Source organism: Podarcis vaucheri, assembly GCF_965113315.1.
Source record: "Podarcis vaucheri genome assembly, chromosome: 1".
NCBI lineage: Eukaryota > Metazoa > Chordata > Lepidosauria > Squamata > Lacertidae > Podarcis > Podarcis vaucheri.
Genome location: NC_138759.1, coordinates 90,497,454 through 90,523,185, shown reverse-complemented (window position 1 = coordinate 90,523,185; position 25,732 = coordinate 90,497,454). Strand labels below are relative to the sequence as shown.

Sequence of the window (25,732 nt, the reverse complement as noted above, 5' to 3'; positions counted from 1 at the left end):
GCGCATCTTGAGTTATAGTGCCTTTTTCTGCCACTACGGTGTGATTCTTCCTTTTCATTTTGGCCCTATGGGTGTACCTGTCCCACACCTGACAGGTTCAGGGCAACTGCGAGACCTTGTAGGCCTACTTCATCCTTTGCCTATTTCAAAGCATGAAAACTCAAAAGAGAGATAGATGCCACCCAGAAAACCTGTACTCAGTTTCTTTTAAAGTGTGCACATACACACAGTCCTGTACATAATTATAATAAAGGTTATTTGCATTAAAGGGGAGGAGTCTGCTCATGCACAGAATCTCAGCTTTCTGAGGGAGGGGGGAAATTCTTGAGGGAAATAGCGCTGAGGTGGACAAATTAATACATCAAACCTTGCAATTATGAGTTGGTGCTGCTGCTATTAAGTACTAACAGGTCACAATTGGATGCATTTTAGCAAATCGTGTGAAACTAGGGTGGCCAGGTGCAAAAGGGGACAGATCTCTTGCGCCTTTGATAGTTTCCTCTTCTATACAGGTATAAAGGTGTATCTGGTTACTCTGGATGAGAGTGAGTTGGCAGAACTTTTTGCTTGCATTATTTCAGAGTGCGGATGGAAAACGGCATTTTTGAATTTATCCCATCTTGGAAAGGAAAGCAAAGGGGAAAGGGAAGGAGAAAGGAAAGGAAAGGAAACATCTTCCCTGCATGTTGAAACCTTGCCCAAAGGATTGAACCCTCTCCCTAATTTACTAATACAGTGGTACCTCTGGTTACAAACTTAATTCGTTCCGGAGGTCTGTTCTTAAGCCGAAACGGTTCTTAACATGAGGTGCGCTTTCGCTAATGGGGCCTCCTGCTGCCGCCGTACCACCGCCGCACGGCGCAACAAGGGGTATCTACTTCTGGGTTAGCGGAGCTCTTTACCTGAAGCATTCGTGAGCCGGACGGTACATAACACGAGGTTTCACTGTAGAAGGATTTTGTATTTCTTAACTATGAAGATTGGAAACTTAATGGAACACTCCCCCCCCCCCATGACAGCAGAGGTACTCAGGATGCTGAATTCTACACTAAATAGCAGGTTCTGTGTTTGCATGATCTGCTTATGGATGTATGTGAAATGCATCAAACCTTGCCTGTAAGTTTACTTTTTTTATATAACAAACGCGCTGGCTTTTGAAAGGGGGGGGGGTTGGGGTAGGAGGCTCTCTCTTGAAACATCACATCTCCTACTTAATAGTTATTCAAGCCAGAGGATGTCCTTCTCTCCCAAGTCTTTTTCTCAAGCCGAAGTCCCGTCAAGACTGTTCTGCATCAGTTTCTTTTTTCTTCCTATGTGTGAATGATTTGTCAGTGATGACAAATCTGATTTGAAAAAATAGGCAGTACATGCATTTGAGGTCAGAGATCCTTTTGGCCAACGAGTTCCATTTCCTTGAACAGAGGACCCGTTTGACAAAGGATGCAGTGACCCTGCGGACTCTCAACATCCAGAGTGTGTGTGCTGGTTGCAGAGTCGGTGTCAGCTTTTTTTTTTTTTTTTTAATACCAGCATTGACCACTTCTGTTGTTTCAGCAAAGTCCCGGGAAGCCCAAAGCATATATAGACCCCAAAAATTTGATATTCATTTGATGCATTAGCATACTTTGATAATCTATTACCTGAAATACAGTGGTACCTCGGATTACATACGCTTCAGGTTACAGACTCCACTATCCCAGAAATACCATATTTTTCGCACTATAGGGCGCACCGGCCCATAGGGCGCACCTAGTTTTTTTTTGGGGGGGGGATAAAGAAAAAAAATATTTCCCCCCCCCGGCGCGGGGGGAATTTTTATTTCCAGCCCCCAGAACAGGCTGCTATCTGCAAGCCTTGGGAGCCCCGCAGGAAGTTCCCGCCGGGCTCCCCAGGCTTGCGGATATCTGCCCAAAGCCCGGGGTGTGCTCCCCGGGTTTCGGGCTGCAGGCTGCTGTCCGCAAGCCTTGGGAGCCCGGCGGGAACTCCTGCAGGCTCCCGAGGCTTGCGGATAGCTTCCTGAAGCCTGGAGAGCGAGAGGGGTTGGTGTGCACCCGACCCCTCTCACTCTCCAGGCTTCAGCGAAAGCCTGCATTCGCCCCATAGGACACACACACATTTCCCCTTCATTTTTGGAGGGGAAAAAGTGTGTCCTATAGGGCGAAAAATACAGTAGTACCTCAGGTTAAGAACTTTGCTTCAGGATGAGAACAGAAATCGTGCTCTGGCAACGCGGTGACAGCAGGAGGCCCCATTAGCTAAAGTGGTGCTTCAGGTTAAGAACAGTTTCAGGTTAAGTACGGACCTCCGGAACGAATTAAGTAATTAACCCGAGGTACCATTGTACTCTTATTTCCTTTACGTCTTTGGCCTTGGACTGTGTGTGTGTGTGTGTGTGTGTGTGTGTGTGTGATGGAGAGAATGGAAAAAGAGGGTAGGGTTTCTAGCCAGATTACATAATCATTTCTTTAGTAATAAAAATATTTATATACTGCTGTATCATAAAAAATAAAGTGCTTAACAACAAGCATATGGGTCAAAAAAAGCCACATAGAAAATTAAAATCAAAGAACATCAACTAACTACTATGGAATGAAGTTTTCTTAATTGCCTGTGTACGCTTGTTGGTGTAGAAAAGTCTTCAGCAGGCATTGAAAGGTTAAAACAGAAGGCACCTGCTGAATCTGAAATCAGATGGAGCGGAGGCTCAGGTAACTGCCCACATTTGCTTGTGGTTGGACAGGGCTGAAACAAGGTAGCGTTTTCAGGGGGGTGGAAATCCCATCCTCCTCTTCCCTTTCACTTTGTTGGAATTGGCAAGTGTGGGGACATAAACAATTGCCCTATAACAAGTTGGGAGTATTTGTCTGACTATGGTCTGACCACCTAACTCCTTATTGTCCACACTGGCTGCCAGTGGCTCTCCAGGTTTTGAGGCAGGACCTACCTGGAGATCTTGAGAATCGAACCTGCGGTTCTCTGCATGCAAAGCAGATGGTTTGCCACAGATTTACATCCCTTTTCTTGAGTCATATGAGATGGGGATTTGTATGTGTGTATGTTGTGTTAGATTCAGATGTACTAGTCGCTCTGCTTTACATTTCTTTTTTATCTCTAGTAGTAGTAGTAGTAATAATATATATATATATATATGCCCAGCCACGTACATTGGACAAACAAACAGACGAATAAATGCACGTATCGCAGAACACAAGAATGCCGTCAAAAAAGAAGAAAAAACTTCCTCTCTTTTCCAACACATGAAAGAAACAGGACATGAAATTAATTTTGCAGATTCCAAATTGCTCTTTAACATGGAACATCACCACAAGAGAATAATCATGGAAGCCATCGAGATAGAGAAACACCCTCACAACATGAACAAGCGTGACGACACGTCCCGCCTGCCAGACATCTGGAAATTAGCCCTCCCCACAAAAACCGACACCAGAACCAGAGGCACACAGAACGCCGTCACCAATCAACCACACCAGACCCAAACCCAGACCCTCTCCACAGACATATTACAGACTCCATCCAGTAGCCAAACTATAGTGGCACCTCCGGATGCTGCACCCCCCTGCAATCCCTACACAGATCTGGCTGGCACAAGGCACAAAACCATAGCTCGCCCCTATACACGAAGCCAAGCCAGAGCACAACTAAATGCAGCACAGCCATCTTCTCAGAAAAACTCTTCACAAGCTCAAGAGGTCAAGACACGAAAGCTTTAGCAACTAATCTACACTTAATGACCCACCCAGTGATATTCTGAATACCACTCATGAAATCACCCAAGATATCCCTCAAGTAATTAAGGAACAAAAGAAGAAAAGGCACACTAATCTAGGAACTTCCTCTTTGCCCAGAACGTTGGAGGCTATACACCACACCCCTCAACAGTATTTATAGGAACTCAAACACCAGACTCTGCTCTGTTCCAGTAACAAGAAGCCGAAAGCACCAGCCTGAAGATGACGAGTGAGACCTCGTCGAAACGTCGCACAGACACCCCGACTCTTACACGGGAAGACACCCGAAGACACCAAAACCTGCATATATATATATATATATATACACACACACACACACACACATACACCCTGCCCTCCCCAGCCAGAACTGGGCTCAGGGGGACTAACACCAATAAAATTACAATGAAACGTAAAAGAAAAAACAGTTAATTAAAATACGGGTTAAAATACAGTTTAAAATGCAGCCTCATTTTAGTAGCCCATAAATCAAAAGCCATAAGGGGAGGGAAACATAAGGGTCAGACTGAGTCCAAACCAAAGGCCAGGCGGAACAGCTCTGTCTTGCAGGCCCTGTGGAAAGATGTCAAATCCCGCAGGGCCCTGGTCTCTTGTGACAGAGCATTCCACCAAGTTGGGGCCAGTACTGAAAAGGCCCTGGTTCTAGTTGAGACCAATCTAACCACCTTGCGGCTTGGGACCTTCAAAGTGTTATTTGTGGACCTTAAGGTCCTCCGCAGGGCATACTAGGAGAGGCGGTCCTGTAGGTATGAGGGTCCTAGGCCGCATAGGGCTTTAAAGGTCAAAACCAGCACCTTAAACCTGACCCTGTACTCCACTGGGAGCCAGTGCAGCTGGTAGCTCTGGATGAATGTGGCCCCATGGCAGGGACCCCGTAAGGAACCTCGCCGCGGCATTCTGTACCCGCTGGAGTTTCTGAGTCAGCTTCAAGAGCAGCCCCGTGTAGAGCGAGTTACAATAATCAAGCCAGGAGGTGACCGCCGCATGGATCACTTTGGCCAGATCAGGGCAAGAAAGCTTGATAAGGTGGTGATGGAAAAATGCCACCTTTGCTGTGGCTGCAACCTGTGCCTCCATGGAAAAGGAGGCGTTGAAGGTTACACCCAAGCTCTTGGCAGAAGGCACTGGCACTAATTGAGCCCCCGCAGGAGATGGAAGTTGCCCCCCCCAACCCCATGTCATCCCGACTCAGCCAGAGAATCTCTGTCTTCAAAGGATTTAACTTCAACCGGCTCCTACGCAGCCATCCAGCCACAGCTTCCAAGCATCTGGTCAGTGTGTCCGGGGCCAAGTCAGGGCGGCTGTCCATCAACAGATAAAGCTGGGTGTCATCAGCATACTGATGACAACCCAGCCCCAAACTCCGGACAATCTGGGCAAGGGGGCGCATAAAGATATCGAAAAGCATCGGGGAAAGGATTGCACCCTGTGGGACTCCACACAGCAAGGAGTCCCGCGGCGGCAACTCCTTCCCTAGCGCCACCCTCTGTCCCCGACCTGAGATAAAGGAGCGCAGCCATTGTTAGACTGTGCCCTGAATCCCCATGTTGGCAAGGCGGTGGTCCAAAAGTTTGTGATTGACCATATCAAAGGCTGTTGACAAATCTAAAAGAATCAGCAGTTTCAACCCACCTCGATCCAGCTGTCTATGGAGATCCTCTGTTAGGGCGACGAAAGCCGTCTCGGTCCCATAACCAGGGCAAAAGCGGGACTGAAATGGACTGAAATGGAGTACTGAATTCTACTGCTTCATGGAACGATTCAAGCAGATTTTTAGTCCCCGGGGAGCTATTACCAAAAAGTGCTATCACTAAGCAGAAATGGGCTCAGGTCTGTGTTCAGAAATCTGCTAGTGTCACAGGAGAGAAACCAGGTTGTTATTTTAATGGAGGGAAAAGGTCAACGTGCTAGGATAAACTTGAGAATTATTTGAAGCTCCTTTCTCACAATGAAGACTTCTATTACACTTTCTTGGTGCCTGGGGTTTTAATTTAACACATCAATGAAGAAGCAGCACTCCAGAACTAAGAGGTGGGGGGAACAGCAGGGCTTAATTTTTATTGTTGCAATTTGTAAGAAATTAGAATATTTTATGAGAAACTCATTAGCCATGAGAGGGGAGGGCGGGAGGAGTGAATTCACTTGTGGAGCTGAAATTGTAAAGTTTTCATTGATTTGTACATTTATTCCAGTTTCTTGTTGGAGCCAGACTGTCATTGCTACTACTATAGTTAGTGCCAGCTATACTACTATTACCACAAGATAATAATAACAAAACTGGGTTGTGAGATGCTGCAAAAGGATCTCTCCCTATACTAGGTGAAGGGGCGTTAAAATGGTAAATGCAGTTCAGTATAAGCAAATGAAAAGTGATGAACAGTTGGGCAAAACCCACCCAATTTTACATATAATCCAACATGCCACTGGCTTTAATAGCAGATGAGGCAAATTCACAGAGGATAAGACTGCCAGTGATCATGGCTAATCATGACCAGTGGCTACTGGTTGTAATGGCTATACAGTGGTACCTCAGGTTAAGTACTTAATTTGTTCCGGAGGTCCGTACTTAACCTGAAACTGTTCTTAACCTGAAGCACCACTTTAGCTAATGGGGCCTCCTGCTGCTGCCGGGCCGCCGGAGCACGATTTCTGTTCTCATCCTGAATCAAAGTTCTTAACCTGAAGCACTATTTCTGGGTTAGCGGAGTCTGTAACCTGAAGCGTATGTAACCTGAAGCGTATGTAACCCGAGGTACCACTGTATATTGCCTCTGATACCTGAAGGCAATTTAAAAACTGTGTCCAAAGGAACTATAGAGCTACTTAGTGGCTTCTCAGTATCTGCAGCACTAGTATTGGTGGACAGGCTTGCACATGCCAAAACCCCTTTTTGTTTTTTAAGCTCCACTTTTGGGAATAACTTGTGAATTATCGTTTGTCCACAGATTTCTGTCCCCAACCCTCCCCACAGACTTCTTCTCACTAGGAGCGCAATGCTAATCGTGTGGTGAGCTCTTTCAGACTTGAAAGAAACACTGATCGCTTCAGCTCAGCTAGGAGGCTCTTTGTAGATCCTGCTGCCTCTCAGACCGTGCCGGCACTGGATTCTATCCAATATGCAGAAACCTTCTTCTGCTTATGGATAGGTTTCCCTACATTGGGGTCCAATTATGTATGCCCATATATCCACACAAGGACACATTTTATTAACACACATTCTTTCTAATATTATGATCATTTTTGTCAGCTAATGGGCCTTGAAAGCATGTTTTCAGTTTCATTTACATTCTAGGATGCAGCAAGGCTTTGAGTTACCTTGTGTCCTTGGAGATTAATAAGTTGTAATGGTTCCTTCAGTGATTATGTTTCTTATTATCCCATTAATGGAAGTTGTTATTAAAACAATGACTCAGTTTAAAATGTATTGGTGAGTTACTGCTTTGAGTCGTAGATTGCTTAGGCTGACTTTGACTTGTTATATTCCTTACAGATAGAAATTTAACATGTGCTAAAACATCTCCAGATACAAAATATGTGTGGGGTGTGGGGGTGTTAAGTTCTGCTGCTTAAATGTCATCTGCTCACATCACAAGTAACATTAGGTGATTGACAGGTGTGTGGGTTTTTTGTTGGGGGAGGTGAAGCCTGGTGAGCCAAGATTGGCCCATAGATTGGAGGTTCTTCATCCCTGATTTAAGGCCTTGAAAAAAGTTTTGTCTACCACTTACTATTAACACCTCCCTTGTTCTCTTATAATGGCAATGGCGCCCGTCTTAGAGGTGCCAGAACTGAGTTCCAGTGAGTTCCAGCTGAAAAATGCCCTGCTCTGTATGATAACAAATTTATCAAGATCAAGGCACACATTTTGTCCTTTGTTCTTCAGCATATGGGAAATGGGCTTTCTCTCAGTTTCTTTCAGAGAGCCTCACATATTCAGTTTTTAAGAGATTGTATGACCTTTAAAATGTTTGCATTGCATTCAAATGGCATTTTAAATTGTGCCCCCCCAGGGGTATCTAGTGAAACTGAGAATTTTAAAAATCAGGTTAAAAAAAACCATTCTTCAACCACCTCACAACACTCCTATTTCATCTTATTTATACTGTAGTTTCTGTTTGGGCTATAGAAGTGTAAAGTGCAACAGGGCAAAATATACTTAACTGGTATTTCATATGAGCATCATTTTTATTTCCGATAAATGTACATGTAAAATGTGATAAAGGTCTCAGTAACTATTGGTCAGGACTTAATGAGCAATATCACCTTTTGATCTGCGCCTTTACTGTCTATGTGAAGAGGAAATATTTCCTCTAGGAGGTGTTGCCTTCATTGATTGGATATGCCATGTCTTTCTACTTTCTACTCGGTCAGTCTCAATTCCTACCCCACCACTTTGACCCAGTTTTGTCTTGCGTATGATGTTTCTTTCATGAGATACTAACCTAGTGAAAGAAGGAGAATCAAAACGTTACAATCAGTATTTTGGATCCTGTATTTCCTTTCATGAACAGAAACAAAATTGCATTTTAATTACCACAGTGTTTGCTAATTTTACAACACCAGTTAATAGATGGGCTCAAGTCTTTATCCTGTTTCCAACTATATCTACTGGGTTTGCCTATTCTGCTTTGCACATCTAGATTTTATTCTATGGGCTCTTCTATGGATTTTATTCTATGGGCTCTTATTTAACAACAGTTCCTATATTGTGAACTTCCAAAATCAGATTGGGCAAGATCCCAAGCTTCCCTACCCTCTCTCCCTATGGAGTATTTTTGACAGGCAGGTGGCCCAATAAGCCTTGCTTTGGGCAGCGATTCTAGTAGGGCTTGCTGTAAGCACTGATCAGTGATTGGCATGCAAACAAAAAGACACCAAATTAAAAAAATGCAGCCTTTCTGATGCAAAGGAAGAGTTGGGAGCACTCTGAAGAGCATGCTCCCAATTCTTCTTGGTTTTTGTTGTGGCTTGAAGTTTCCTACACCTGTCATCTTGTACGACATCAGGCATGTGCTAGCTAGCAGGCATGTGGTTTTCCCCAAGCAGCCCAGCAGGCCAATCTCGAAGGCCAAATTAGGCCCACAGGCCAGAGGTTGCCGATCCCTGCCTTAAATCAAATAAATTATTGCCGCCCACTGAAGCCCCTGCTTCCCATGTCAAAGTTCCAACCTTAGTTTTAATGCATATGTAGTTTGCACAAGAGACACATTGATTCTGCCTTATGAGCAATTTTTCTAATTTTCTGGTTCTTGCCTTTCAGTTAGTCAGCAGCTGATAAACCACATCCACCAGTTTCTGGAGAACAAGGGGCATCTGTATTATATGAAGAGCATCGACTGCATAAAAGTTTTCCGAGAGGAAGCTATTAAGGTAATGCGCATGTGGAAACTGCACTCATTGCTGGAGAGTAGGGGGATGATGTGACAACATCAAAAAGGATGCACAGAATTAAAATGGCTATGGCATTCTGGAGGCTTAAAAGACAACTTGGTGTTATATATTGGCCTTTTGGCCTCTTCAGAGTTTAGACCAAGTTCCACTGGGGCTTTTCAAATGTGGAAAGACAATACCTCTGACCCGTTAGATGAAAAGGAAGCTGTGCAATTCCCAAATAACTTCTTGAAATAAAGCAAATCACAAAAAAAGACAGTGCTGCTTTGTGAAATGTCATTTCTTTAGTGACTCACCGCACATTAGAAGTTTGCTTCTGAGTGAGGCCAGATAAATGTGCAGTGGTTTGAAATGCTACCCCCTCCCCCCCCCATTTATTCAGGCAGAGTATTATGATGAATTAAGAATATGGTGTCACGGGTGTCATGCTAACTTTTATTCATCGCTGTGATTCCTTTGTTATCCTTGTTGTTTCAGCTGTCAGAAGTGCAGTTCTTTAATGATTTTCTGCAGGCCCTGAAAAAGAGAGTGGAAGATAAAAATTTAACTGATTTCTGGGAGACTGTAATACAAGGTATGTCAGGCATTATTTACAATGTACGGTGCAAGGGGGAAGAGAGGAGTGAAGCTTAGAAGCAAATCGGAAATTGCATGATTGTGCTCACAATTCTTTCCAGAAGAATGAGTGGACTGAATGCAGACCTGTAGTACATCTCTGCAGAGAATCTATATTAAAAACCATGGTTTTTTATTTTATTTTATGTACAGTATGTAGGGTGTGTGTGTGTGTGTGTGACTGCTCTGGAATGCAGTTATTTCCTTTTTTGTTGTGTCCCCCCGGAAAGCATTTTACTTACCACTTTGTCCAGTTGTATCTATTTACCTTACTTTGTAGATCTGAAATGCATTTGATTTTTTCCTTGTGTGCCATAAAAGGGGATGCAAAATAAAAATATATAATACATGCGTGTTGTGTTTTTATCCTGTATTTTTATGCTGTGAACTGCCCTGAGATCTACAGATGAAGGGTGGTATGCAGATTTAATACATAAATTATAGTAAAAAAACCAAAAACATTTGCACTAAAAATTGCATGCAGACACTGGGTTATATCTAGCAAAGTCATCCCATTAGCACAAGTACTTCCACCTGTGCCACAGAACTTCCACTCTTCCACATCTCCCACATTCCCACAGATCTGCTCTGGAAGCTTGGGAACCCTCAGTACAGGTGGACGCAGGGCACACGAGAGGAAGTCCCATTGAATAGGTGAAAGCCCTTGAGTTAATGGGACGACTTGATTGTGTACAACCCACTGTTCCAAAGCAGTATGTTACATTGATACCACCGAGCATAGGGAATTAAGCAAGGGTGCCAGAACATTTTAATAATCAAAACTTGAGTCCACATATTCCTATACTGGCAGCAGCTCAATGTTCCTGGGTCTTGGCCACATACCCATGCCTTCCACTGATGTCCCCCTCTCTCCCACAATTGACTGATGCACTCAGGTAACCGCTTGCCACGGTTGAAGAAGTGTGTGTGCTCTGTGGCAGTCCTGTTGTGGTGGCTGCAATTTCCCCCTAGAATCCGGAATTCATCATGCCGTGTGCGAGTCCTGACTAGTGTCATTTGAGTTAATGAGGTTTAACTGTAAGCATAAAGGAGAAAGAAAGCGGAGCGATGAAATTGAAACTAGTACAAAAGGTGTTCACGTCAGGGACTCCAGAGAATGGTGGCTAATAGCTTTGTTAGTCATGCACTTGCATTTATTTGTTATTATGTATTTATTCAGCTATTTACTCACAAAAATGTCTAAGCAGCGCACACAAAAATTACAAAAGTATACAGTGTATGAAATCAATCGTAAAAACAAGCCTCATGGGTTTTCATTTTAACTATTGATGTAACCATTTTAACTATTGATGTGAAAGGGGAGCACTGGCTTTGGTTAAGGAAATGTTGGGATATACTGCGCAGAATGTAACAATGTGTCTTTATTGCTAGACACTAGCAAACAAAGTATTTTCTAGTTGTTTACAATCGGCATATGGGATTTGGCCTTCCTTTTCCATAGAAACCCTTTCCTTCCAAGCATCCCTTCCTGTTACTAGGTCCTATGCAAGGTTCCCTACCACCACTGCTGCTCTCCTTCCTGGCATTTAGTCTCCTTGCATCCCAGTCCCCCTGTATTCTCTGCAGCACAAACCTCTTGCCATCTTTAAAATGTGTGTGAAGGTTTTGCTCCTCTTCTTCAGGCAACGTGGAGCTGGTCCTGTCCATGGCCCATTCATGAGCTTTTTAACCACTCCTTAAATCTCGTCTATCCTGTCTCCTCAACCCTTATTCTCATCTCTTCCTATCTGAAGGCCCTACACAAGATCCTTATGTAAGCTAAACATGTTGGTCAATCTTATATTACTCATCTGTCCCTGCAAAAGTTAAATTTCCAGTAAATATTCCATTAGAGTTACAGTAGCTCAGTTAGTGGTTAAATGCAGCTTGTAAGTGTGACTTACATGAGGCATGGTGAATATATGCAGGAACCAGTTGTTAGGCACATTAACTTCTTAACTTAAATTACACCTAACATACACACTTGGCTAGATCAGCATCACTGCATGCCATGTAAAACCTGTTTTATTCCTTTTTTTCCCTCCAGACGAGCAAAATTGGTGTAACTCAAAGTCATCTTTCTAGTATTCTAGAAACTAGTTGGTCCAGGGAAAAGCACACACCTTGAAATGGTTGGTTTTTTAATCTATTACAAACATTCATTAGTTGTTTTTATACACCGTGGTACTTGAGATTTTTTTGCGAGAGCTGTTTTACCCTGTGGACCTCAAGAAAACATTGGTTTTGTGACTGTAAAATCTTCTACTTCCACTCGGAGAAAATTATAGTATGGTACTTTTGTTTGATTATTCATAGATAGAATTTCCTTGATCACCAAAGAAGAAACTGAAGGAAGCTCTCTGACAGCTGAAGATGCCCAAAAGGTATTGGGTGGAGTGCCTTTTATTTTTATTTTTTAAGAAAAAAATATGTAGCTTACAAGCAAAGGTTTCTCTTCTGGAAACTCTGTCAGTATGTAGTGTGGCAAACCTAACCCACCTTTAGGCCTGGTAATGTTATTTTGGGTGTGCAGATTGATGAATGTGAAAAAACGGTACAGCTAGGGCCGGCCCTATTGTTAGGCAGAGTGAGATGACTGCCTCTGGCAATAGATTTTGACAGGAAAGAGCAGTTCTCTCTCTCTCTCTCTCTCTCTCTCTCCCCCCCCCCCCCGTCTTGGGGGGCATTTCCTGTGCCCCCTTAAGTAGCAAAATATCTTGGTACAGCTTGCTTTATGCCTGTGCACAGATGTGCATTCATGATAGCAGGTCTCTATCTCCAGCTGCTCAGTGAGTCCGCCAGCTATTTTGTCCTTCCTACTATATCTTTCTCATGAATGAGTTTTTGCTTCCACATGCAGCAAAGTGAGATGGTAGAATTTGGGACTATACCACTTCAGACTGAAGGTGTGGGGATGCCATTTTTAAATGATACTAGATAAATAATATATCCTACCTGCATATATTATCTGAAACTTTCTCCCTGGTCCTCTAGTTTACTATGTGCAGGAAGCTTTTTACATAGGGAAGCATTGTGCCCCTAAATTCTAAAGTGGCACAAGCTACTCTTCCACCTCCTTTCTTGCTGATTCTGCTGAATATTTTATCCAGGCATTGAAGTTGATTTTATTCAGCACATAGTGCACATGGAAAGCCATTTCCCATGTAAGCTTGTATCCCACTTAAACACACTGTGTGCCATGATATATTTGTATGTGATGCTAGTATGTGAGCAGGACAAGTCATCTAAGTCACTGATCATGGGCATTCTAAGTTGCATGAATGGGACAGTGCATGAGGTAAGTCCATTTACATGGGTAAGAGCTTACCCCTTGGCCCACATCTTGTATTGACGGGGACTTTAATTCCTGTCCTTGGGAGAATTGTTCTCTCTAAGGCAGTATATTCATGAAAGAGCACAGGTGGGGAGCGTGTTCCTCTTCAGAGCACAGAGCTGCAATGTTATAAGAACAGCCCTGCCAAGCACAACCTGTCGTTATCTCAAGGAAGGTAATGGATTTCAGCACAACCATTACGTGTAATTTTGCTTCTGCATAAATGTAAAACAGATCTTGTCAGGAAAGAATAAAAATCAACTGCTGATACTCAGTGCCTTCTTGATGGGAAATAAAAAGTTTAATTTTGTTGCTAAGCAATTTCTCATCCTCAGTGTCTTCAAGACTCTGATGTGTTGTTTACATCTAATTTAGTGCCGAGATGCCACTCTAGAGGCCTTGGAGCAAATATGTAACTTTCAGAAATAGCGTTTTACCTTAATTAACTATGTAAAATGGGATCTGCTCCAGTGGAAAAAGGCTTTTAAATTTGACAACTTGCTTTTACTTCAATATTGCCTGTACAGTAATGGTTTTACATCCACAGTGTTAGGGAAAAAAGCATACAGGGATGATGTGTTGAGACTTTGCAGTCTTCTCAGCTGTATAACCTTAGCAGATCCGTGATGCTTTCTGCTTCAAAGGCCATAGCAGCCTTAAGTTAAACATTGTGTGTAGAATAACATTTGCCTGCAGCTTAGGAAACACTGGCCTTTGGACTGTGATGCAACTAGAGCAGCCCTCATACATTGTGATTTTTTTTATTTGGGGAGCTGCAGTTAGAGCATTTGTAATTTTTTTATGTTGCTGGAAATTTGAATTGGATTAAATTTGTGACTTTAAAAACATTTCTGTGCTCTGTGGCTGTGACTCATTGCTCAGTTTAGAGATCTTAAATGGTTGAAAGACTTTAACCCAGGTTGGAATGGGCCATTTTCTGAGTATCAAAGGTTGCAATAGAATCATATAAGAAACTGCAGAACAAAATTGAAATTTGGAAAATTTAGTCAAACATAATTTGCTAGCGTACTTTTACACACTGATTTGTTTGTCTTGTATTGTGACTCTAATATTTGTTTGTTTGTTTGGCTATATTCAATTGTTTTTAAGTTTGTTCTAATTTCGCTTCTTCTACCATCTATTATTATTCAATGTTACTGTTATAGATAATAAAAAATCACAATGGAATTCCCAATTGACATTTGAATAACTGTTTGTTTATAGTTCTTGGCTCCCAAAGAAAAGCTCATGGAAACTTCACCAGTGGCAGATGATGACGGTGGCGATGTTGATGAACTGGTAAGTATTTTAAAGAATTATTCCAACATGATTACTTTAAGTAACTGGATTGTACTGGAGGATGATGTGGGTGATAAATATTCATGTTAATGTGAAGTTTCTTACATTTCTGTATCCCAGGGGGTAGGCAGGTGGTGTGCTCAGGGGGTAGGTGTATTCTGGTCCATGGGGTCACAAAGAGTCGGACATGACTAAACAACAACAGGCGGGTGGGGGAGACGGCGGCTGGTGCAGTATGAGGCAGACCCAGCTCACTAAAGCCGCTTTATCTGAGCCTTGGTGACCCTACGAGATTTGAATCAAGAGGTTGTAAAATATTTTCTCATCTTATCAGTCAGCGGTTCTCAAATTGCGGATCAGGAATTGAGATAGGGAATTAATGGATCACTTCCTGTGCCCTTGCAATAAATGACTTAGGGTCAGGGTGTTAGTAGTGTTAGTGACTAATGTTGGTTGTCACCCTCTACCTGTAAGTTCCCTGTAAAGGCTTAACATTTACAGACTTCCCTTCTCTAAACCCCCTCGGTACCTGTGGGAAAAGCTGCTGGGTCAGAAAGGATTTTGCATTAAGACTGAATCGAGCCTTCTTGCTTTTTTGTTTCTGTAATGAATGGAGCACTGCCATAAACTATATCATAGTAGTAAATCTCTCTTACTTAAGTTTTAAAAGGCTGTACATATTTTTCTTCAATAACCATCACTTTGTACGTGGCCTGCTCAAGCTTTAGCCTTAAATTGATGGCCCCATTTTCAATTCTGCCATTTTGCTTTTGCAGCTGGACATGATTTAAGTGGATGGACAGTGTCTCGGAATGGGTGGATCTGAAGATGTTTTGAGGCTCCAGAGAGAATGACATGGGTTGTAAAGAAAGGTGTGGCCAGGAAGTCCTGTGTAGATACTCCGACCCAGAAAAGAGGGCACTGGCTCCAAGGAAATCTCCAGGATGGTGCAAATCTTCATTTTTCTCTAATTTGTCACAAATTACCAAGGCAATGCATTGAATTTTACCTGCTCAGTCTCCATTTAATAAGACAGATTCACATTCTCTGAAAGCAGATACCTGTTGTTGTCATATGTTGGCCTTTGATATAGTCACAAGAGATTTTGATGCCTTAACCTCACTGCCTGCAGAGGGAATGCTGTCAGAATGAAATCCCAATAGACTTCGTATCCAGAAATATGTGTGTCTTTTCGGCATACTAACAGAAATATTGTCTCTTCATGAATGCCGTAAACACCTGAAATACCAATGAAGAATTTAAAAAAGATTCCAAAGATTTGTACTCATAAACTGCAACCCAGAAAAGCCTCTTGAGTTGCAAATGTTTATCTGTTGAAGCTCATGGTTTATGTGTCCTTTCCAATGCAGCACCTTCCAGGTGAATCACAAGCCAGTTTTTATACACAGAGGTGGTTGTGTGAGTTTGCATATCTATGCCTTCAAATGGTTAGAAGCAGCTGCTGAATATCCCACCCTACTGCTCTGTGGGTTCCTTCATCAAGGCCTTTCTATTCGTCTTTTGTAGTCAGCAGAGCTCTAGTGTTAGTTGTCAGCAGTTGAAAGAAGAGTAGATGAAGCTATCAGCAGAGGACAAGAGTGGGAGCCACAACGGCTGCATCCTTTCCCCTTGCCTTGGAGCATTTAAAGTCACAACCACAGCCTGTGGTACAGACATAGCATTCTTCCTGATGTTGCAGGACACAGTTCAGATCAGTCATTTAACTTCCTTTATCTTCCTCCTCACATTCCTCCCAACCCCCAATTTCTACATCCGAAGTCAGGTTTTTGCCTTTTAACCATTTCCTTAACAATCACCAGTTTTTAGCTGTCTTGGTTAGTTTTCATAACTAACAGTGCACCTAGTTGCCAGTGCCACTGATGCTAAAAGCACGGGTTAGATGTAGGCTGGCTTGATGCAGTGTAATTTGTTACAGTCTTGGTTGTAAAGATAATAATATTGTTGATATAGAAAAATTATATATTAAAAGCCAAAGTATGTTTAGTAGGAACCTTGTCTTGTCATTTCTGTACTCTGTGCAACATGGCTTCTTATTCGTAAAACGGGTATCTTCTTTCCTCATCACAAGGAGGGCAAGTTCAAGGGCAATTAAAGTCCTTGGCTTTCCAAGTGAGGGCATGAAAATAAGCGGGGGGGGGGGCGGCTTTTTAAAAAGGTGGCTTGAGTCTGTCACCAGTTCTTTGGTGTGGTGATTGCTCTCCTCTCCTCTTGTCGTGCTGGTCCACTAGTAGCATTCATCACAGCAAGTGGCACAGTTAACTTACCTACAGGTGCCCATCATCTGAAAAAACCCATGATACTTGGAGAAAGCTGATGTCTGGAAGGGCCCTTATTTTTCTTCCCTTGCCACAGGATCCAGACATATCTTTGCAAAAGGAGGCTCCTGGGGCGAGCTTCCAAATGCTGATGGTCTGTGAATTGACTGTCTTAACCAGAAGATTAATATTCCAAAGTGTCTGTTTTCTTTCATGGTTGTAACTTTAATGAACAGAGTTGTGATAAATCAGTTTATTTTAGATGTATTGCTAGCCCCCTTTTTGGGGGTGGGGGTTTAGTCTATTAATTGTTTGGCTTTCAATCAATTAAATCAGCAGTCGTTCTGAAAGTTAATGTATTTTGCTGTCAGAATAGTGGGTTGACTGCATACTGCAAAATATTGTGTAACATTCAACTGCCCTGCTGTTATCTCTGTGGCTGCCTTATGAAACCCATTTGAAACTTCTGCCAAGAGTTTACTAACTCAAAGAGGCAGCAGTAGTGCAGCGGCTTTAAACATGGGACTGTGGTCATGGGAGATATTTTCTGGCTGCAAGAGAATTGCATCCCAAGTCTGAAAATCTTGCTGTTGGCTACAGGTTTTGAGAGCCCTATGTTTCTGAGGCTCTGGTTATTCTCACCTATTTGCTGACCTGCAGCACATTGTAGTACACACAGCAGGTCCATAGAATTGTACTTTTCCGAAAAGGCTCCATAATAGCCACCCAGCCATAACTGAAAGATCCGTTTTCTGCAGATTTGGCTTCAGGTTCCGCCACCCTTATGGCATCAGACAAGCCACTCATTTTACAGTCCAACTTTCCCACGTGTAAAAAGAGTGATAGGGTTGTTCTGAGGATTCACATGTAAGCCTGTGAATCTTCTTGAGTTAGCCAAAACCACAGTGAGCTGGAAAATGTTCCCTGATATGCAGTAGACCCAAACCAGCTGTTCTAATTTCAACCACGAAGGAATGGATTCAGGAAGTTATGTGAACACAGAGACAGATGGATACTGCTCAGAGCATCAAGCTGCAGCTTGGATGTTTTGACTTTCTACATATTACTCTGACGGTTATTGGCTATATGCACATGCTTAAAGCCTTCAAAATGAAATGTTAAAGGCTGGAAATGGATCCATTGTCTCACTACTCCCATCTCCTCCTCCTGCTGTCATGCAAGATGGGAAACATTGAGCAGTTTACTAGATGCCATAAGCTTTGTGTCTCGCTTTGTTTATTGGTGCCCTGAGCGTGCTGGAATTGTATTATTGGCTGGGCAGTTGTGCTGTGAACGCCTTGAGAGGAGAGGCATAATTTATATGTACTAATAGAACTTGGAGATAGTCACACTTATCTCGGGCTCAGCAGGCCGCCAGGCACAGAATATGGTTGTGAGAATGTTGCCTGTTATGTTCAGAACAAACAGCAGAAACACTTAAAATTGGGTCCTCTATTTTTATGAGGTTTCTCAAAGGAAGATAATTTGTTATGTGTGTTAACAGAGGTGTCAGTAATTGGTGTTTGAATGACTCTGGGTTTTTTAATGCCCAATATCTCAATCAATAATGTGCATGGCAGGGGCAAACACGCCAGCCTTGGGCTGTTATGGATGAGCTGGGAGGTTTTTACAAGGGGTCTGGCCTTCTCCGACTGAAAGCAAGAGCTGCCTTATATTCGCTCTCTGTTTTTGTTGGCTTGTTCTCTGCTGTCACCTCCCTGTTTATTGGTTTTATTTATTGGCGGGCCTTCCTAGCACACCTGTTGCCTTTCTTGTCCTGCTCAAGTGCTCAGAATAAGAACAGTCCTCTATGCAGCAATAAGAGGAGGAGGAAGGGCAGCTGAGACTCAGAGAAGCACTGGCTCTTCAACAAATACCAAATACCGAGAATCAGTGTAGTATAGTGATTAGAGGCTCGTATTCAAAATCCCTATTTAGCTAGAAAATTCACTGGATGACCATGGACCAGTTGTTCTCCCTTAACCTGACCTACCTCACAGATGAAATAGGCAAAGAAAACTATATAAACCGAGCTGCTTGGAAAAAGGGGCAGGATAGAAATGCAGCCTATGGAATGACAGGTTGACTCCAGCTCTTTACTTCCATGGATCCTAGACAGGAGCAGACTTTGGTCTTTCAAATTTCAGCTGCACCTTGTGAGAGACCAGAAGTCTGTTCTCCACCCCATCTTCCGTTTTGCACGTGCACTGTGTCATAGTCGTGAAGACCTGTGGTGCCCCCCTCCGCTTGGTGCCCAGTGCAGTTTCCTAAATCCACTTCTGATCTTAGATCTGATACCCCTCACTTAGGAGTAGAAATTCCTTCTGGCATGTGGGTGACTTAAATTACTGAAGGACAAGAAAAAGCTAACAGCACAGCCTAGAATTCATTGCAGGATTGTTGTGATGGTGGGAGTGAAGAGTTTCCTTCCCTGCTACCTTTCCAGGTGTTTTGGGCGATAAAGAAAGCTATTAACACCCAGCAATGACCAACCACAAGAAGACCTTTTTTATATAGCCTACTGTAACATGTTTACAAGGATCTTGCGGCAGCTCGAGTATGATTCAAAATGGAAGCCGCAGGCGCTGGTTTCTTCTGGCTGGGTTTGCAGAGAATGTCATTACATCTCTTGAAGAGGATATGCTGCAGTCTCCACTGAAGGAGGTGGTTTTTAGGTCCTTTCTTAAAAGAAGTCAATCTTTATTTTATTTTATTCAGATTTATTCAGATTAACCTGAGTAAAACTGATTCTTCTATATATTATCACTGTGGAGAGAACAGATAACCAAGGTAGTTTGGTGATCTTCGTTTCCTGTGACCTTGGGAATGCAATTCTTTGGTGTTCAGCATCCTAGCCTTGCAAGCGTCTCTCCACATGGATTAATACCATGTGAAATAAAATGCATGCTGGCTGAACATATATGCAAATGAGCATGCAAGTGCCATGATTTACGCAGTGCAGTCATGTGATCTTTGTGAACAAGGGAGCAGCATTGGCAAGGAAAGCCTGGGCAAGTCTTTGATTCATTGAGACACTTGGTTTGCATGGTGTCAGTTCACACTGGGTTCCTTAGCATCATGCTGCATGGGAAGAAAATGGTTTCGAGGCCTAATTTGAATTTATAACAATAGGCAAGGGCCTCAAATATAAAGCTATTTACATTTAGAAGCTCTGTCCTTAGCTAAACCTAGGGTGCTAAAATATAGCAAGGGACTCAGAACATTGCTGAGTTTTACATATCAGTCTCTAACTGTGAACTCTGGCAGTACAGCTTACAATCGGAATCTACCGTATTTAACAATTTTCAGAGAGGTAACTGTTTAGTCCCTTGCAAGAAAAACAACCAAGAGTATTGTGGCACCTTAAAGACCAGCACATTTATGGCACAAGCTTTTGCGAATTATAGTCTACTTCATGGTTAAAGGTCTCCACAGGGAACTGGGAGTTCCCTTTCCTTTTGTATATAGAAGTCAGAAAGGGAGGCCCTCTGATAATCTAGACCATGACGGGGGCAAAGAGTTAAGGTCTCTCTTTGGTCCTGGTCAGGATCCTATGCACACATCTCTTTACTTAAAAAAAATCACATTTAAAAATAATCATATTGTTACAGTATAGGATTGGGGGGTTGGCCTGGACGATATCTAAACCTGTGAGGTTAGAATTTAAAAGAAGAAGTTTGCTAAACTGGTCAAATCTCTTTCTTCATTAACATAATGTCCCTACCTGGCCCAGCTAGCTACCTCCAGTAGCATCCTAAAGAGGGTGCTGTGTTGCCATGGGAACAACTGAGAGATGCTGTCAGGCCAGGGATGTCCGGAGTGAGGAATGAATGCTCTATTGTCAAAAGTCCACTTACAAGTTAGGGAAAGGCATGTCCACCAGTCCTACATACTCCTAGGTGTGCACCCAATGAGGCAGTTGCAGCAACAGAGAGGGCCCGCCCCCAACCTCAGTTTATGTATCTCTCCCATCCGAGCTGCGGGCAAGCAGGCGAAGACTCTGCCTGTGTGTAACCAGTTTCTGCTCCTCCCTCTTCCATCCTCTCCTGGTCCTGAGAGACAAGGGAGCCGGAGTGATGGAGCCAGAGAAGGAGGTATGGAGGTGCTTGATTCCACACCAGCCTGGCACGTCTCTCCCTCCTCCTGCAACCTGCTCTTCACTCTCCAATCCTGCAGCTTCTCCTGCCTCTGCCTCTCATCTCTTGTCCGTTACGGGCTCCCCCAAATCTCAGATTCCATCTTCCAAGTCAGTCTCCAATTGTCCCGGTGCCCACTCACCAGTATCAAGCCACCAGTGCTCAGTGTCCAGCCAGTCCCTGACTGATCATGTTCTCTGGGCAGAGGGTGGGGTAAGCACTTCCACAACCCCTTCACTTAATTGGAAGTGGTATCATTGTGAAATCCAGAAATCATTCGGCCAAGAGGCTAGCTTTTGTGTGTGATGTTTGGCTAATGCTGGACAAGACAGAGAGGTTTGACTCTCTTGGTGTGCTGAGTCCAAAGCTGTGGTTGGGCAGAGACCATGATCTGTGGGAGTGTTAATGCTGTGAGCTCTTCCATCCTAAGCTCATGTGTATACGTGTAAATAAAACCGAACTTCAGGTAAGCACAGACACCTCTGGAGTGTCTCACCTCTTGGAGATTGTGATGCATGCAATGATATATAGGGAGAGGTGACCTTTACTGAACATACTGCTAATGTGAGAATTCTGGATGTTTTGAAATACGAAGCGTTTTTTCCACTAGCTGTTGATAAAAACAGCAAAGACTTCTTGTGATGAATGAATTATGGCACCAACACTTTGTTGCCTCTGCTGCAACAGGCTAACCCTCTGGTAGCTGTTAATAAAATCTCTGATGGCGGAGCTGACAAGTTTGCAATTTATGAGATGGATTTTGTCCCTCATGACTTAAACATATTTCCGTGTGCAGCTTTTCATTTCCTGCTTAATTTATTTACCATTAAAATTACTGGATGAGTAATTCCTCCTTTCTAGTTGGTTATTACACTGGATTTCTTCTGAATCATTTGATGAGCCATAATCCAAAACTTTCTTAAGTGCCGTTTAACCGATTGAAACTATTGGGCGAATGGCTTGATGGTGTTTATGGAATCGGGTCAGTAGAGGTTGGTCACTTTGGGAAACTGGGGCAATGCCCCATCACATGGTGATTAAAGAAATTAAACGTTTTGCCCAAAATACGCCCCACCAACCTGCACTATTTCCTGTTCTCTTTTCTATCCTTCCATTTGAACTAATGCAGCCATTTCTGTCAATATCCCATACTCTGGCCAATCAGTTCTTTCTACTGTTTAGCCAATCCCAAGCCAAAGTATTGTTCCACCATCCATCTCCAGGCAGAATAACACATTCACATAGCTTCTGCTAGGGCACCCCAAGCACTTCGTATTTTTTAAAATAAAATCTTTATTTGTATCCTTATAAACAATCTAGCCAATCATGGCACAGGTGTTAGCAGTCAGCCCCCTCCCGAAAAAAACACCTCACTCCTAAATTGCTTTGGACTTTTGACTCCACAAAGTGCTGGCATTTTGGCAAACCAAGAAAGAATCGTTCTTCCATTCTGAACATGTTCAGACCTGTTCCTTTGCTAAGCAGCCTACTGAACTGGAGGAAAAAAGGCATGTTTTGCGGAGACACCAGCCAGCAGGTCAGCAAAGCAAGTTTTTATTTCTTTTGTTATTATTGATTTGACTAGTGAGACATAGGGGGAATTTCTTCCAGCTGCTTCTGACTTCTTCTTTTCAAATGTATGGTGCTTATTATTTTTATAATGTGGTGTCTATTATTTTCAAATGTGTGATGTTATTTTTATGCCATTTACAGTGGTACCTCGGGTTACAGGTGCTTCAGGTTACAGACGCTTCAGGTTACAGAATCCGCTAACCCAGAAATAGTACCTCACGTTAAGAACTTTGCTTCAGGATGAGAACAGAAATCGTAAGGTGGCAGCGGGAGGCCCCATTAGCTAAACTGGTACCTCAGATTAAGAACAGTTTCAGGTTAAGAACGGACCTCCAGAACGAATTAAGTTCTTAACCCGAGGTACCACTGTATTTTTAAATAAATGGTGTAATGGGGCCTGTTGTATGTTGAGGATAAGAACTACTTAAAATGGTGGTATAAGACAATGGGAGAGTGCCAACCAGAGGCCATTTTAGAATCTCCTTTTCAGGAGAAGCGCGGGGGTAACAAAAAAAGGCTACATTAAAGATAGAAAATACTTGCAAAGTAAGTCCTATAAGGTGCCAGGGAATGAAATGGGAACCGTGTGTGTGTGTGTGTGTGTGTGTGTGTGTGTGTGTGCTCGTGTGTGTGTGTGTGTGTGTGTGTGTGTGTGTGTGTACAGAGCATCTGCTCTAGAGTAGGGTTGGGTGAACGTTTCTATTTCATTTTCTCCCTGTTTCTGATTTTTCCAATATTAAGTTCAACTCCCTACATTTCCACATCAGTTAGACAACTTCTTTTCAAACAGTCCTCATGAAAATCCACCTACGTTTTAAGATTCAGCTGCATTTAAAATTGTGGGTTGATTTTATTGTGTGCTGTTTCTGTTTTAAACTATTCTTAAATTTTAAATTGTTTTTAAAACTGTTCCTATATATTTAACTGTTTCATTTTTGTTGTTATATTGTAAATGGCTTCAGGATATCTCATGGGACGAGATTCATGCGTCAGGCCTGCGGCTTTGTAGGAAAAGGCATCATAGAGCAGCCAGAGTAGGATCGGGATGGGCAGATTTGATGCAGTTTGCATTTAAAGGCAAACCTGTGTGTTGTTTTTGGAATAGTGTTTGCTATTCTGAATGTCATATATTTTATAGTTGGCTGACTTTATTACTTTGAGTATATATCTATATCCATATCTATATTTACAGACAATAGAAGGTTATAAATCAACTACAGTAGTCAGCAAGCCCACACTGACTTTTGCCATTAAAGGCAATCTTGAGTGAAAGATGGAGGAGGTGAGGAGAGGGAGCTGCTTAACCCTTTCTTCCTCAAACTGTTGCTTCTAAAAAAGTCTCTGGACCCATTAAGTGCTTTTTGACCCTTTGAAGTGAAGCGCCCCTATCAGCGGGAGGAGACGATATTTGTTTATGGTCTTGGTGTACAGCAGCTTTGTATTAAATAAATGTATGTAAGCTAAAAGTCCTGTATGAAGTAGCCCCATGGTTTCTTAAAGCGATTTGTGGGCCGCCGCCATAATTACACTGTGCATTTGAACTAAAGTAAAGGTAAAGGGACCCCTGACCATTAGGTCCAGTCTTGACCGACTCTGGGGTTGGCCGAGGGAGCCGACGTACAGCTTCCGGGTCATGTGGCCAGCAGGACTAAGCTGCTTCTGGAGAACCAGAGCAGCGCACGGAAACGCCATTTACCTTCCCGCCAGAGCGGTACCTATTTATCTACTTGCACTTTGACGGGCTTTCAAACTGCTAGGTTGGCAGGAGCAGGGACCGAGCAACGGGAGTTCACCCCGTCGCAGGGATTCGAACCGCTGACCTTCTGATCAGCAAGCCCTAGGCTCTGTGGTTTAACCCACAGCGCCACCCGCATCCCGGTGCATTTGGGAGTGTTTAGTGCATTTGAACTAAACACTCCCAAATTGTAAGCAAAACACGTGGTGTGGTGTGACTTATGGATAGCCACGAAAAGGGATTTTATTGACCTGGCTTGGGAATAAATAATCAAGAGAGCGGGTGGGGAGTCGGGAGAGAAATGAACAAAGCATTTCAACTTTTTCCTCCCACCCTTTTTTCTTTATTTTAGAAAACAACCTTCAAACACCCAAGAATACTTTGTCTGCCCATCAAAAGCACTTGCTATTTCATACTTGATGTGAGAACATGACAGGAAAGTGACATAAATGAAGTCTTGAAATGAGACTCCTTTCCCATTAGGCTGATTCTTGAGGGTAGCACAGCAGTCTTCTCCATCAAATTTCTACCTCCCACCAGCAGTTCAGAATGCTGAATCTTGAGTCTGGATCTGTGATAGATTGTCTCAAACATACAGAGGTATCCTGATGTCTTACCACCCAAGCCTACCACCCACACAAAGCTGTGTCAAATTCCAGTGAAGGTGTTCTTAGTGCAACTTTTGGAAATGCAATCAAAGAAACAACTATAGAGTTAGCATGTGCATGATGTAAAAATCCTTTGGGAACCAATGGGGGAAGCCACGAACACCTGCACACCTGAAGCAATGAACTTACATAACTGAATTGCTTTCCTTCTTGCCTCGCTCTTATCAGAAAGGGGGCAGGGAAGAGCTCTATCTGTTAGTGCCACATTAATCTGCGAATGTAGCACTACCAGCTTTTGTCAGAGGTGATGGTGGGGAGACATGTGGAAGCGAAACAAGAGCACCTGATTGTATCAGTGCATTGCAAAAACTTTGATGGAAATCGTAGCATCGGGATGATGTTTTGCAGAATAGAGCACAGATCAGACACTGCAATCAGAGTGAGGCAAAGAGGGCATTTTCATCCAAGATGATTCTGATGTAAAAGGGTCGCCATCCATTGTTACTAGTGAGTATTATACCATTAATTGTTACAATAAATGCATAATAGTGAGAACTGTTTCTGTGCCAAGGACAGGAAAGGGGGGGAAAGGAAAACATCTGTCCTATGTCACTCTGAACTTTGGTTCAGGAAAATGTTCATCCCTCCCCCGAGAGGTGAGAAATCTGGAAGGCTAGAGACCTCACCTTGATCTGCTCCATTTATAACAGGCGGGGGTAGGCATTAATGAAGTAAGCTGGGGAAGCTGGTGCACAGAAACCTCAACGATGTTGGGGGAAATGCTAGAGTCAAATACGAAGAATGTGGCAGTGTTTGGACTAGGCAGCTATTTGTGTACAGCATCTAATCCAGCCTTTGCTAATCTGCTGTCTTCCAGATGTTTTGAACTTCAATTCCCATGAGGCCCAGCCAGCCCTGATGGGAGTTGTAGTCCAAAACACCTGGGGCCAGGTTGGCAAATCCATAACCTCAGTGGGATCAACCTCAGTCAGGTAT

The 25,732-nt window shown here is 43.0% G+C and overlaps 1 protein-coding gene across 2 annotated transcripts in view; it reads left to right on the top strand.

Annotated features, from left to right (window-relative positions):
• XRCC5 (X-ray repair cross complementing 5) overlaps positions 1-16,420 on the top strand; it is a 40,924-nt gene extending 24,504 nt beyond the window's left edge. For both annotated transcript variants that reach the window (XM_082238320.1, XM_082238319.1), the window contains exons 17-21: positions 9,031-9,140; positions 9,639-9,735; positions 12,093-12,160; positions 14,335-14,409; positions 15,186-16,420. In XM_082238320.1, coding sequence (XP_082094446.1) covers positions 9,031-9,140; positions 9,639-9,735; positions 12,093-12,160; positions 14,335-14,409; positions 15,186-15,200 — 365 coding nt within the window. In that variant the 3' untranslated portion in view covers positions 15,201-16,420. The remainder of the gene's footprint in view (positions 1-9,030; positions 9,141-9,638; positions 9,736-12,092; positions 12,161-14,334; positions 14,410-15,185) is intronic.
• The last annotated feature ends 9,312 nt before the right edge of the window (positions 16,421-25,732 follow it).